The sequence below is a fragment of the Argentina silus genome (assembly GCF_951799395.1).
Source record: "Argentina silus genome assembly, chromosome: 10".
Taxonomy (NCBI): domain Eukaryota; kingdom Metazoa; phylum Chordata; class Actinopteri; order Argentiniformes; family Argentinidae; genus Argentina; species Argentina silus.
Window position 1 is genome coordinate 12,104,032 of NC_139664.1, and position 13,707 is coordinate 12,117,738.

General features: G+C 44.9%; 1 protein-coding gene across 1 annotated transcript in view; it reads right to left on the bottom strand.

Annotated features, from left to right (window-relative positions):
• ulk4 (unc-51 like kinase 4) overlaps positions 1–13,707 on the bottom strand; it is a gene marked incomplete at its 5' end in the record, with an annotated part of 65,072 nt that overhangs the window by 6,809 nt on the left and 44,556 nt on the right. Inside the window, 2 exons of the mRNA XM_083678937.1 lie at positions 8,242–8,427; positions 13,177–13,275. Of these exons, the coding sequence (XP_083535063.1) occupies positions 8,242–8,427; positions 13,177–13,275 (285 nt within the window). The remainder of the gene's footprint in view (positions 1–8,241; positions 8,428–13,176; positions 13,276–13,707) is intronic.

Genomic DNA, 13,707 nt, shown 5'->3' on the forward strand with positions numbered 1-13,707 from the left:
AGCATGCATAGATTGTACAGCACTGAAATTAATGAATGCTAATTAAAAGGCCTTTGTTGAAGGATGGGGGCTGAGGGAGATGAGAACACTCTGTTCTGCATGGGCTAGATTGAAACGCATTGTCAACTGTTCACACAGGTGTAAATGAGCCTTCTATGTTATTTGTCTACAAGATAGATTGGAAAAATTGATGATGTGCATAGTCAATGAGAATTACAGATCCCCAAAAGCTGAATACACATTAATCTATGTCAACCCAGTATGTACCACTACAACTGAGAGACCTCTAAAGATTCATGTGTGACATGAATCACACAGCAACTACAACCTTGACATGGATGTTATTGATGAAATAAAATAGTCACTACTAGAACATGAAAATAAAATATGGATCTCCCAGACACCTGTCACATAAAGCCTATGCCCACAAAGACTGCATTCATATGAACAAAGACAAAAACCTTCCTATACAGGTGGAAGGAAAATGCCTGAGTCCTTAAATAGGTGAGGATATATGACGCAGCAGAGAGGAGGGGGGGGGGCCTACAGCAAATGACTGAAGTCTATAAATCTTGCGTTGCCAAGCTGCCAACAGGCTGTCAGTCTGTGTGCTGGGGGGGCAGCGTTTGGCTCCCCTGCTCACCCATCCAAGGTGGCATGCCACAGCCCTCAGCCCTAGGTCCTGGCTCCTGGTTTCCTCTGTGTCCAGACTAATGGAGCACGGCCTATCATCCCACTCCATCTCCCAGGGAGGGCTGCTGCTCCAGGGCTGAGCCATGGACACACACTGCCCTACTGCTCCATCTGTTCCACTTGTCTCACTCTGCTCGGCTCGGCTCTGCTCTGCTCAGCGAAGCCCATAAAACAACCCCCAGGTTTCAGTGCGAGTCTGGCACCACTCTTACATGGACAAGCACACCTAGTCGCCAAGTACATCAGCAGAGCAAAGTTGTTTAGCCACCATATGGCGCAGTCTAGTTAACATATTTTTAAAATGGTGTAGTGGTGATTTCATGCGCAACTAATCGGAGCACTTGTTCACTTCATGTGCCATTGAAACCCGCTGTGACTATTATAACAGTTACATTCAAAGTACAACATTGAACACACAGTGCCTCCAAAATCACCACATCATCATGGACAATCAGGCAGTGTTGGCTTGTGCTCTGATAAGATGCTGAGTTGGACAATAGTGTAGATTTTGGGCTGGTAACAGGAGGAGCATAGACAAGAGAGGATTGTTTTCTGTTGGTACACAGTCCTGTGATGACTCAGCCGATTGGCTGTCACAATGATAACGTCTGAATGAAATGATGATAATAAAGATACAGAGAGGATACAGGAGGAGTGAAAACAGCTGAGTCTGAGGCATTTACCGAGTTGGCTGGAATACAAAACAGCAGCTGACAGGAAGACTGAGCCAAGGAACTGTTGTAGCGTGCACATTTAAGATGTAACATGAACAGTAAACACTCACTCATTAATTGGTAGCTCCATGTCAAATTGTATAAGTGGAAATGAAACAAATGCAATTATGACTCAAATTGAAAATCGGCAAAGCCGCAATTAAAAGTTAAACCCCTACTTTGGAAACGATTTTGGGGGGAGTTGTTATTGTATCCTACATTTTATATCATTGCAGACAAATTAATGAGAGTTCATGGTGTCCATGAAAGTCTGTGCAAATCCCTTGTTGTGAACCTTGACCACTGCCCTGAGGCACAATACCTGGGTCAATATTCTCTCAGTTGTATACCCAGCCAGAGAACTGCTCCATTGTTGTCTCTGTCATGGAGAGGGAGAGGGAGAGAGGGAGAGAGGGAGCGAGAGAGAGAGAGCGAGAGAGTGTCCAGTCCATAGGACTTAATGAGCACCAATACTGAGTCCCCAGAGACTGGGGTTCACACTATGCCTCTCTGTCTACTTACACTAGTGCACTGTCCCTAGTCTGAATTATTCATCAGCTCAATATGGGGAGCCACTCGCCTCTGTCCTGGGAGTTCCCAAAAGCCTGGCTAGACACAAGATGGCTGGGAGAAAGAGAACCAGCAACCAGCTAGCAGCATTCTGGGTCACAGGAGTCAGGATCTAACATCTGGAACACCTGGGAGGCGGAACATGGACCAATTCCTCCAGGAGGAACATAGAAATGAAATTTGAGGGTAGGATTATAGAGCGGACAAAGTCTGTTGTCGGTGTATATATATAGCAATCAACTCTGTTGGCCTTCCACTACCAGAGGAGACTGTTCCAGCTGGAAGAGAAGATATGCAAAAAGATACAGTACATACTGCGAGAAAATTAAGAGAGAACATTGCTAGATAAGAATAGATGAGAATCAACATCTATGACGCAGATGCAATGGTGGCTGAATTACTGAGGAATCTTTTGAGTAAATATGCACATGGAAAATGAAGGATATTTCCATGGCTGTCACACACCAAAATCCATTTCAAAATGAGGATTCCAAATGTAGAACAAATATTGAAGAAACAAATGCACTCGTTTGCAATAATGTCAATTGAGCCATTTACCCTAGCTAGCTCACAAGTGTTTCCAGTGAGTCATGAAAGAGCTGGAGGAGCAGACCAGAGCAAACACTTGGTTGTTAGCAGCTAGGAGTATGGGACGAGGGGGGGCTACAGAGGCTAACGTCATTCTGTCCAGAGAGGGGACTAATTAAATTCCGCACTTCAGAGCAGCCCGTTGTCCTGGAGACAGACGGGGTGGGGGTGGGGGGGGGGGGGGGGAGGCCAAATGAATAAGGACAGGTCACTTAATTCCATTAGCGCTCAGGTGGAAGTGCCTGTGTGCTAATTAGGAGTGGGACAGCTAGCCATGAATCAATAAGGAGAGTTCACCATTGAGACCCGTTTATACACACCCAATACACCCCGCCGTGCCCCTGTCTGTCTGTCCTCCACCAGCTAATGTGAATCTGCCTTCTCTCAATGAGCGGTGAGTAAGTCCAAGTCTAAACGCCAGCATTCATGCTCTGAAACTCATGAACTCAGCCTCTCCTCCAAGGTCACACGGTATACAGAGCTTTATCAAATGTCACAAAGCATGTAAATGAGTATCTGCCTGTGTGTACACACTGTCCCTCTCATCCACTGGCTGTAGCACCAAGACCACCAGAAGACCCTATCTACTGTACTCCACTGGTGCAGATAGATAGAGGCATCTACTGATGACTCACTACTATTAATGCACATTCATAGATAACCACATACACACACTTAAATCATTATGGTGTGTGTGTGTGTGTGTGTGTGTGTGTGTGTGTGTGTGTGTGTGTGTTTTCGAATATATCTTTTTAATTTAACACAAATGGGGTCAAATCTTGGAGGCTCTTTCTCCCATACGCCCACCAGGGCAGGTGTTCTCAGGCAGAAAATCACGACTCAAGACCAAACACAAACAACAACAACAACAACGCCTGCGTCTCAAATGACAGGCGTGTGATTCTGCATCCTAATGACTAACAAGGCCAATTAAGCCTACCATTAATGGTAATTCCAGTGTTGACTGGAAGAGGCTGCGGCTGTGCTCCACGGATGATCAGACAGTTAAGAGAAAAAAGGACAGATTTAGTGAACACAATCAAGGAGGACTGAAACCCAGATATACATTTTAAATGACTTGCCGGGGAAGGGAATGATGAAACACAATCTGTTAAAAGTTTCTAAAGAGATTAGAGAAGACTATTGCTCTGTTCAGTGCTGTTGTGTGAGGTGGGAGGAATGGGGGGAGCAAGAGGACCACACCAAGCGGGAGCTACAACAGGGGGAGTTAATGGAAACACAAACAGTACAATTATCACAATTATAACATAAAAACAGCTAAAAGTTACATTTTACGTACACAATTTCTTAATGACAGAATAGAAGGAAAAACTGTTGCATGACTAACATTACTACCATAGCAACTGGTGTAGCAACAACTACAGTCTACAGTGTACAGTATGTGTTATATGTCAGGAGAGGATGGTGGAGGTAGACATCGGTGGACTGGCTCTTTGGAAATGCATGCAATGGAATGAGGAATGGTATCGAACATGTGTTCGATACCATTCTTCATTCCATTCCATGCATTTACAATGAGCCCGTCCTCCGATGTCTACCTCCACCAGCCTCCACTGATGTATATGTGGAATGATATGACCCTGTCAAAGTCAAATCTCTCTTGGAAAGTGCTTGTTAAATGCGAGTTTAGCTAAATAATAGAAGGGAGGGGGGAACTAAAGTTGCTATCACTGCTTCGGCAAAAAATACTGCTGCATCTCCAGAATTCCAAGCGTTACGGTGACGCAGACTCTCTGCAATCCAAGACAAAGCACTGTTGGAGTATATTTTAGGGGCTGAAGCATATTTTATTCACAATGGTAGAAACATAGTGCTCATTAAGGGTGCAGGAATAAAGGAGAGCGGAGGAGAAGACCTCGGATCTGTCTTCACTGGATGAGCGTCCAGAGACCCTGGCCTGTAAATTGTTAATAACCTTTCATTGAGCGAGAGAGGAGCGCAGACATAGCAACATGTCTGATGAGAAATTAGCCTTGGGCCTCTTCTCAAATATTAAAGTCAGATACAGGTGGAAGGCCTGCTCTTGACTGGGTTAATCAGTAACAGGAGAACCTAGAGCTCAGTGAAGGAATGGACAGAAATTTCCATCTAGACAACTGTTATTGTGAAACACATTTAATAGATTAGAATCTTGTTTTGTTCCGCATCGTCATAGCAAACTCCTGTACTTCAATTTACAGAAATCAATACTGATGCTGCATTAAAATGTACAAGGTGGCATTTCAACCAGAGGCGCTGTGGCACTGAATAAATTAGATTGCTTTAAGGAATACAACATAGCAATAGCAATACATATTGGAAACATACAGCACTAGGTTTTGCCTGAAGCCTTGTTCAGTGTAACATCGCATACAGGTGATTGCTCACTTTGTAAAACGAATCAAACCTGAATGAAACCATCGATAACCATGTTCACGCATGCATTATAAATAAAACATGACTGCACACTGCCGTAACTAGTGAAATTACCTGTGTGCGCACCAGTGAATGATCATTATGTCAGTCCCCCAGTGGATCTCATGGGTCCCCCCCCCCCCAGGGCAGTAAAGAGATGCAGTGGTAGGCTAGGCTGTATGAAGTGACAGTGGAGTTTGGTGTGGAGAAGGACTGAGAGGAGTGATAGAGAGGAGGTGGAGAGAGGAGGTGGAGAGAGGAGGTAGAGAGCCCTAGGGACTCCTCTGGGAGGCAACAGGCTAAGGAGCCACAGGACATCAGACAGAGAGAGAGAGAGATGATTGCCAGGCCAGCAGCTCCTAGAGGATGGGGACAGTGACAGAGGGGGCAGCTACAAGGACACATTTAACAGTGCAGTTCTCCTTAAGGGTGGCTGTGAATATGGCTACAGCAGTTTGTCTGGTGTGGTTCAATGTTGTGTGGTGATGAAGGGTGACGTGTTTGTGTCTCTGCTCCGGATGGCGTGCACACAGGCTGTCATTAATTAGCAGGGTGTTGCGAGTGGACAGGTTGGGGAGAGAGAGAGAGAGAGAGAGAGAGTGGGGGTCAGAGAGAGAGAGAGAGAGAGTGGGGGTCAGAGAGAGAGAGAGAGAGAGAGTGGGGGTCAGAGAGAGAGAGAGAGAGAGAGTGGGGGGCAGAGAGAGAGAGAAAGAGTAGGGGGCAGAGAGAGAGAGAGAGAGAGAGAGAGAGAGAGAGAGAGTAGGGGGCAGAGAGAGAGAGAGAGAGAGAGAGAGAGAGAGAGAGAGAGAGAGAGAGTGGGGAGCAGAGAGAGAGAGAGAGAGAGAGAGTGGGGAGCAGAGAGAGAGAGAGAGAGAGAGAGAGAGGGAAAAGGTTGGTTGACACATTAATGAGGTGAAGAGGCACTCGCCATAAAAAAAGGACTTCTCCTCTGTCACCCCAGACAGCCACTTCACTCCACATCCATGTACCTGTCCTCTCCCCTGCAGTCTGTCGCTAGCTACCTGGTACTTTACCTCATCATCAACAACCTTCCCTTCCCTCCCCTCCCCACTATATCCACCACTCCAAAAGACACAAACCCCACTCTGTCTGATACCTCCGCTAGGCTTCTCAATGTACTCAACAGAGTGTCACTTGAAACTAAATGGTTTGGAGTTGCTTGGCAACAAGCCTAATATCAAAAGATCACTCCAGCAGCTCCTTTGAAAAATGTCATATTTTCAAACTAATTGCTTTCATATCACTATCAAAAAAAAAGAAGCTTTTTCTAATGCATATCTCATTTCTCATCTTTTGTCATCCATTACGCTTGTTCATCAGCCAGGGTGATTACAGATCAAGATCATCAACATTAATCTAGAATCAAATATCAACTTATACACTCACCGGCCACTTTATCAGGTACATCTTGCTAGTACCGGGTTGGACTCTCTTTTGCCTTCAGAACTGCCTTAATTCTTTGTGGCATAGATTCAACAAGGTGCTGGAAACATTCCTCAGAAATTTTGGTCCATATTGACATGATAGCATCATGCAGTTGCTGCAGATTTGTTGGCTGCACATCCATGATGCGAATCTCCCGTTCCACCACATCCCAAAGGTGCTCTATTAGATTGAGATCTGGTGACTGTGGAGGCCATTGGAGTACAGTGAATGTTTTTCCAATCTTCTATTGTCCAATTTTGGTGAGCCCGTGCGAATTGTAGCCTCAGTTTCGTGTTCTTAGCTGACAGGAGTGGCACCCGGTGTGGTCTTCTGCTGCTGTAGCCCATCTGCTTTAAGGTTCGATGTGTTGTGTGTTCAGAGATGGTCTTCTGCATACCTTGGTTGTAACAAGTGGTTATTTGAGTTACTGTTGCCTTTCTATCATCTCGGACCAGTCTGGCCATTCTCCTCTGACCTCTGGCATCAACAAGGCATTTTCGCCCAGAGAACTGCCGCTCACTGGATATTTTCTCTTTTTCGGACCATTCTCTGTAAACTCTAAGAGATGGTTGTGCGTGAAAATCCCAGTAGATCAGCAGTTTCTAAAATACTCAGACCAGCCCGTCTGGCACCAACAACCATGCCACGTTCAAAGTCACTTAAACCACCTTTCTTCCCCATTCTGATGCTTTGAACTTCAGCAAGTCGTCTTGACCACGTCTACATGCCTAAATGCATTGAGTTGCTGTCATGCGATTGGCTGATTAGATATTTGCGTTAACGAGCATTTGAACAGGTGTACGAAATAAAGTGGCCTGTGAATGGATATGGAGCAGGAGACTTTATCATGAGGCTTATGTGGACCTCACACAAATCCCTCCAGTGCAACTGTCAGAGTAAAGACCATGCTAAAACCAGGAGAGAGTATACAGTATTCTCTTCTGCTTCTTGGGTACACCTCATGCCATTATCAAATACTGTACCTTCCAAACAGATGCTGAGAGTAACTATGACATTCCTAAAGCCCAATTACTTCAACTCTGTATGGCTCCATCAGGGTTTTTCATATTTCTCACTCATTTTTTCTCTGTAGTTATTTTGGACAGACTCCCCAATTTCCAAACACATGGGAGCCAGACAACAAGATGGCCTTGAGGTTGGTTGCCCTCCCATTCCTTCAGGGCAGTGCTGAATCACTCCCTAGCACAAACACTGGAACAACACCACAGTTCATGCCCTCTGGCCACTCGAGTTATCCAATATTGAGGAGAACTTTCAATTTGCAATACACACACACACACACACACACACACACACACACACACACACACACACACACACGCACACACACACACACACACACACACACACACGCACACACACACACACACACACACACACACACACACACACACACACACACACACACACACACACACACACACACACACACACACACACAGAATGTGCTGACACTTCTGACAGCACTGTTTTATAAAGGGCTGCTGATTGGATGAGTATTTTTAGAGGCCCACCAAAACATGGAAGGGGCAATATGGAAGGTTAGATATTTTTTCACTTTGCCAAAAAAAATGAATTACAAGGAAATGATGACTGTAAAAAATATAAAATAAAATAAAAAAAATAAAAATAAAACCATTTCAGTAAATGTCATGGGAAGGGATAGGTGAAATTCAGATTATTAGATAAGGACACCACTGGGATTTTTTTTCACTTTTGTGTCATGAGAAATTCTATTGTTGAATGTAAATTCATGACACAGACCTGAAAACATTTTATGTGTTAAACCACTCACCAAGCGTTTGATGATCCTAAGGAGAAGTCTCTGTTGTTTAGGTTCAGTCTGGAGCTCCAGAATCTGGCTCAGGCTCAGCATGTTCTCAGGGCAGAGGGAGTCTGGGCTCTCCCCTCCGTACAGCTGCATCAGCAGGGACAGACACTGGCTGGCCTCCTCGTACACCTCCAGGTCCCCACAAGGCAGCTGGGGGAACACAAAGACAACAAAAGCCTATCAGGGCTGTTCTGTTACTTCTTGGAAAAAAACCCTATTCAGCTGTACAGTACTTCTCCCCATTGCTCTCACTGGCTTTTCAGGATCCTTTGTTTGGTATTTTGCCTTGAGATGTGATTCTGCTCTTTATCCACACACCTGCAACAAGATGTAGCCACTACACAATAACAAGTTAACCCTAACCCATTACCAAGTGCTCTGAATGACTCATCACCTGGCCCTAGGTTTCAACAGACCACTGTCTTTCAACCTACAGCCGACCTCTAGTAGAATGGGTAGTCCTAACATTGCAAGGTCATGCCTCACAATCTCAAGAATTGGTGGATGCTCAATTTTTTTGTTTTTAAACGCTCTGTTCAATCTGCCACGTTTTGATTCCTCCATCATTTCTCTGTCATCATCTATTTACTTCCCTTCTTTTCATTTTCTCCAACCTTGACGGTGGAGGTGTCAGATGCCACTGATAGTGACACAGGCTGAGATGGCAGATGTTGAGTGGCAGCTTAATCAGTGAGAGAAATCTCCATTAACTCAGCTGTCTCCACTTCCATTTCACTTCCATTTCACTTCCTCACAAACTGCACGGAACGTCTTGCTATTCCATGGATAGTTCCTTCCCAGTACTGAAGCTGATGCCGAATCAGAGTCAAACCTCTAGATGAAGACGCACAATACAACACAGACAGCTTGTGTGCTGCAGATATGGGGCTGACTGTGAGAGGCAGTTCAATTGTTTCAGTTGAGTTGATGTATTTCTATGCAATACCGAGGACTCATCCATGAAAGGACTGTCTCTGTGCACCCAGGTTCAGTGGTGCTGAGGAGAGTGGAGGCTGTGGAGAGGCTGGGGTCTTTGAAGCTTCACCAGGGAGAGCCACTTTGGGTTATAGGCAATGCCCTTCAATGGAAACCCATCAGTGGGGCATAGTAATGAAATAGAGCTGAGGTTCTCTCCCACCCAGTCTAAAAGCTAGGGGCGTAATCACATGGGGTTTAGGCTCCTTTCACCGCTGATCCGTTGCTGCCCCCTTCCACTCAGCATAATCCCATGGGGCCATGGGGGCCATGGGGCAGGGCGCGGAGATGCCTAATCCTGCCCCTCTTTGTGAGCGGGTCGCCACTCAAAACGGGGCAGAATGCCTGAAAACCCAAACAATGTCCCAAAAGAGCCAGCCCTCCTTCTCCCCAAAGACACAGCATTCTAAACTCCCTCGGCAAGCCAAACCCACCGCTGAAAGGGCCTTTAGTGTGTCTGCGCAGTCTTGTGCTGATAGTATTGTTCACATGCCAATACCAAGTCAAAACAGACAAGAGTTAACACCTGCTTAGCTGGCTTTATAAAATGTCCTGTTTACTCAACAGTGGTAGTAAGATGCATGTGGAGAAAAAAAGAAATAAAATGCAATGAATCTAAACAGGGAATCAAAGGGATTAAAGTGGCTGAAAGAGGTGAGTAACTAGTGGACGTGTAGCATTGCTGCCCTCTAATGACTTACGCCTATGTACTGACTACTACCCCATCAAGGCAAACTCCTCTCAACACACACACATACGCAGACACCCAATCTCATTTACTCACACACACATACGCAGACACCCAATCTCATTTACTCACACACACCCAACTGATTCACTCACATACAAAGAGACACCCAGCTGCAACACCAGTTCCTCTGACATGCTTTCGGTTAATAAAATGGACACACAACATTGAAATGAAGCCTCTGGTGTATTTACCAGGACAGCCTCCAGTGGTTTTTAAGTCTGCAACATGTGTTTAATGAGGCCTCAAGCCTCAAAAGGCATAGAGTTGATACACTGAGTTGATGAAGGGATAGATTATGCACACTCTAAAGCGTAAACATTCTTCATTATGCAGTGTAAATGTTAATTTATAGCCCCAGTAAAATTGCATATGATCAGGCAGGAGTTTTGGCCTCATGCAAAATAGTATTTGCATAAATACATTTGCTATCACTGTGAAAAAGCTAGGCTAGCTAGGCATGGTTATATAATTTTTGCGCAGCATAACACTGATGGTGAAGCCTTTGGTTGGAGGTTTCTGTCTCCAAATCATAGGCCTTTTAATGTATACAATCTGTTTCTGACAGACCATAAGTGCGGGTCAGTGAGAGAGCTGTTTGTGTTAAACGCCCCTGGAGTGACACACTCTGTACAGCAGCTCTTCAGGCATTACACGACCTTATGAACATACTCAAACACACACACACACACACACACATACAATCTGTTTCTGACAGACCATAAGTGCGGGTCAGTGAGAGAGCTGTTTGTGTTAAACGCCCCTGGAGTGACACACTCTGTACAGCAGCTCTTCAGGCATTACACGACCTTATGAACATACTCAAACACACACACACACACACACACACACACACACACACACACACACACACACACACACACACACACACACACACACACACACACACACACACACACACACACACACACACACACACACACACACACACACACACACACACACACACACACACACACACACACACACACACACACACACACACACTGTAGCCCTGTCCCGCCCTCTCTGCCACTTCATATGCAGGCTGAAACAAAGCCAAAGTCAAACAGAAGGCCTCTCAGACCCAGGTTGTGCATGATTCTACTGCAGGGTGCTGACTTCCAAGCAGGCAGTTTGTCTTGCTGGCATTTCTGTTATTTTTTTTTTATGCAGAAATATGTTGACACAAGGTTCACAGTCTGCTGGTGTACTGGGGGTGGTACTGTGAGGTGGTGGAGGTAGGAAGGGGGGCACAGAGAGAGTAGCAGGGGGCTGTTGGGTTGAGTCACTCCCCTGCGGCTCATAGGGCCAGCTTGGCTGAGGCTGAGGCTGGGGCTGGGGCTGGGGTGCTGTGTGTAGAGGTGGATGTAGCCTGCGTACAGGCTGTCTGTGTGGCCAGGGTTAACACAGAGCCTGCCTCCATGCAGCACCACAGGGCGTGCTGGCATAAACCATTTAAAAGGCCCTCCCAGTGGGGCTGTTCTCCTATGCCATCTGTGTGATTTACACGGCCCGCGGCTCGCCGTGTGCTCACTCTTCAGCTCACTCACTCGCTAAGACAAACCACCCCAGAGTGTGGTGGACTAGGCACACTGTAGGGAGGTGAGCAATATGGTGTGTGTGTGTGTGTGTGTGTTTCTAATGTGCCCGACAGATACAACTTGTCTACTGGGAGTCTTCAATCATACAGGCTCCTGGTAATTTTGAAATTGAGTTGGTTTTCCCTAACCTGAAGGCCAAAGTTAGCAGTGAATAGGAACATTAGTATACCGAGGCTGTCAAAAATCCATGCTTTTTTTTCTTATTTTAAGCCTATTTCACGGTGAAGTGATGGGGCTAATAATAAAATTAAGTATGTAATGAAATATCTGGCCAATGTGCCAACCCTTAATCTTAAAGGTAAGAGCCTATTTTTATCCTCTGCAGTCATCATTGATAATATATTTTCATAGATGTTCCTATCATAGAAGTAAACCTGACTACCAGAAGCCATTAAATCAGAATGTGTTGTGAATTATTGATGCTGCTGCATTCAAAATGCATTCAGCAACAAGTGAAGTTTTGGTCAAAAGGCAAGACTTTGGCAATGAAAATGTATTACATATTTGAGTGTTTTGAATTGACCATTTCAAGCTGACTTTTTTTGACAGATGAGGCTACACTCAATTGAATTTGAATTAGAAGCCTGGGATGGCTAAATCACATCCAGTATTTTGGAATTAAATCATTATTATTTCAAAGCTTATTTAGGGCATGAATAATATTCTCAGCAATGGACCAGCATTTGCCCTGTTCTCTATCTCAAATGCCCTATCCAGTGTGTTATGGTCTGAGGCTCCTTTACATTTCAAACCTGAAATGTATTTATATATACTTTAAAACAGAAAGTAAGCTCTCGCTTTCTTATGCAAGTTCTTGAGTTGGCTTTTTTGCTTGAAGCAACAACAAAACATTATTCAAATATTTCTATATGTTGCATCTCCTCGCAATATGGTCCAACACAGGTTCCACAGAGAACAAATATGATGATTTAGCTTTACTTTACTTTATGACTACATTGCACTGTGTTGCATAACAAGGACTCTTGCCACTGTGAAAGAGTTAGTTGTCAAGTGAGAATTAAATTGAATCATTTTAGCTACTGTCGGAAAGCAGTGAGCAGGTTAATATGAAGAATTGGCAGTGCACATCTGAATCCAAAAAAGCTGCAATCCAATGCTCCTCTTCCAGAGGCAGGGTTAGAATCCATCCCTCTGAGCTCAGACACCTGGCAGGACCCTGTAACCCTGAGCAGGTGGATGTCCAGAGGCTTCAGTAGTGCTGAGGACGGCACCAGAGTATGATCCATACAAAGATCTAGACTTTCTCACATAGACATCATTATTATTCTGCTAATGGGATGTATTGGGAGAACACCTTGAATGAGGAGTGAAATCACAGCTAGAAATTGTCCAAACACAAACATCCCCATATCCTCAAAGCCCGTTTTAATAAGGCTTTGGAGGAGTGCTTAAAGGTATGCTTAGGTTTAAGTAGACAAGTAGAGATACATATTGTGATTCAAATGCAATGCGCTAGATCTAGAAACACATTGGCCCAAAACACTAAGTAACACGCCAACCAGCAGTAAGAATCACACATACTGACACAAATCCATATAGAGTATCTCTCACCATCTGAATGAGCAGGCTGGTGAGGTCTGTCAGAGGTTTGTTGATGAGCAGGAGCTCCTCTGCTGCTTGCGTCTCTCCTCGTGTCTCTGCCCTCTGTGCCTGAAGGGAGAAGACACACACAGATCAACTTGTGATTGACATTAATGCTATATACAGTACTCTGCTTTGTCCTGCCAGCGAAGGCTATGACAGAGATCAAGTAAAGGTAGAACATACAGCAGAAGTGAAGGGAGAGAATGGAGACTGACAGCATTGAGTTGAGCAAGGTTTCATCACATCTGCTAAATAATGGGTAAGGCCGAGATGGGCCCTCAGACAGTCTTGCCTGTTTATGTCATGAGCGCTGTACACTGACTGACAGCCGTAGCAGTGTTTACACAACTGGACCACTCCCCATTGTTGACTCAGTCACGCAAATATATTCTACCGCTTTATCTTGTCTTGTTTCTCCTGCTCATAAACAAACGCCTGGCCTTTCTAGCCTTAATTAAAAGCACCTTCTGTGAGTTAGATAAAAGAAACAATGACTAA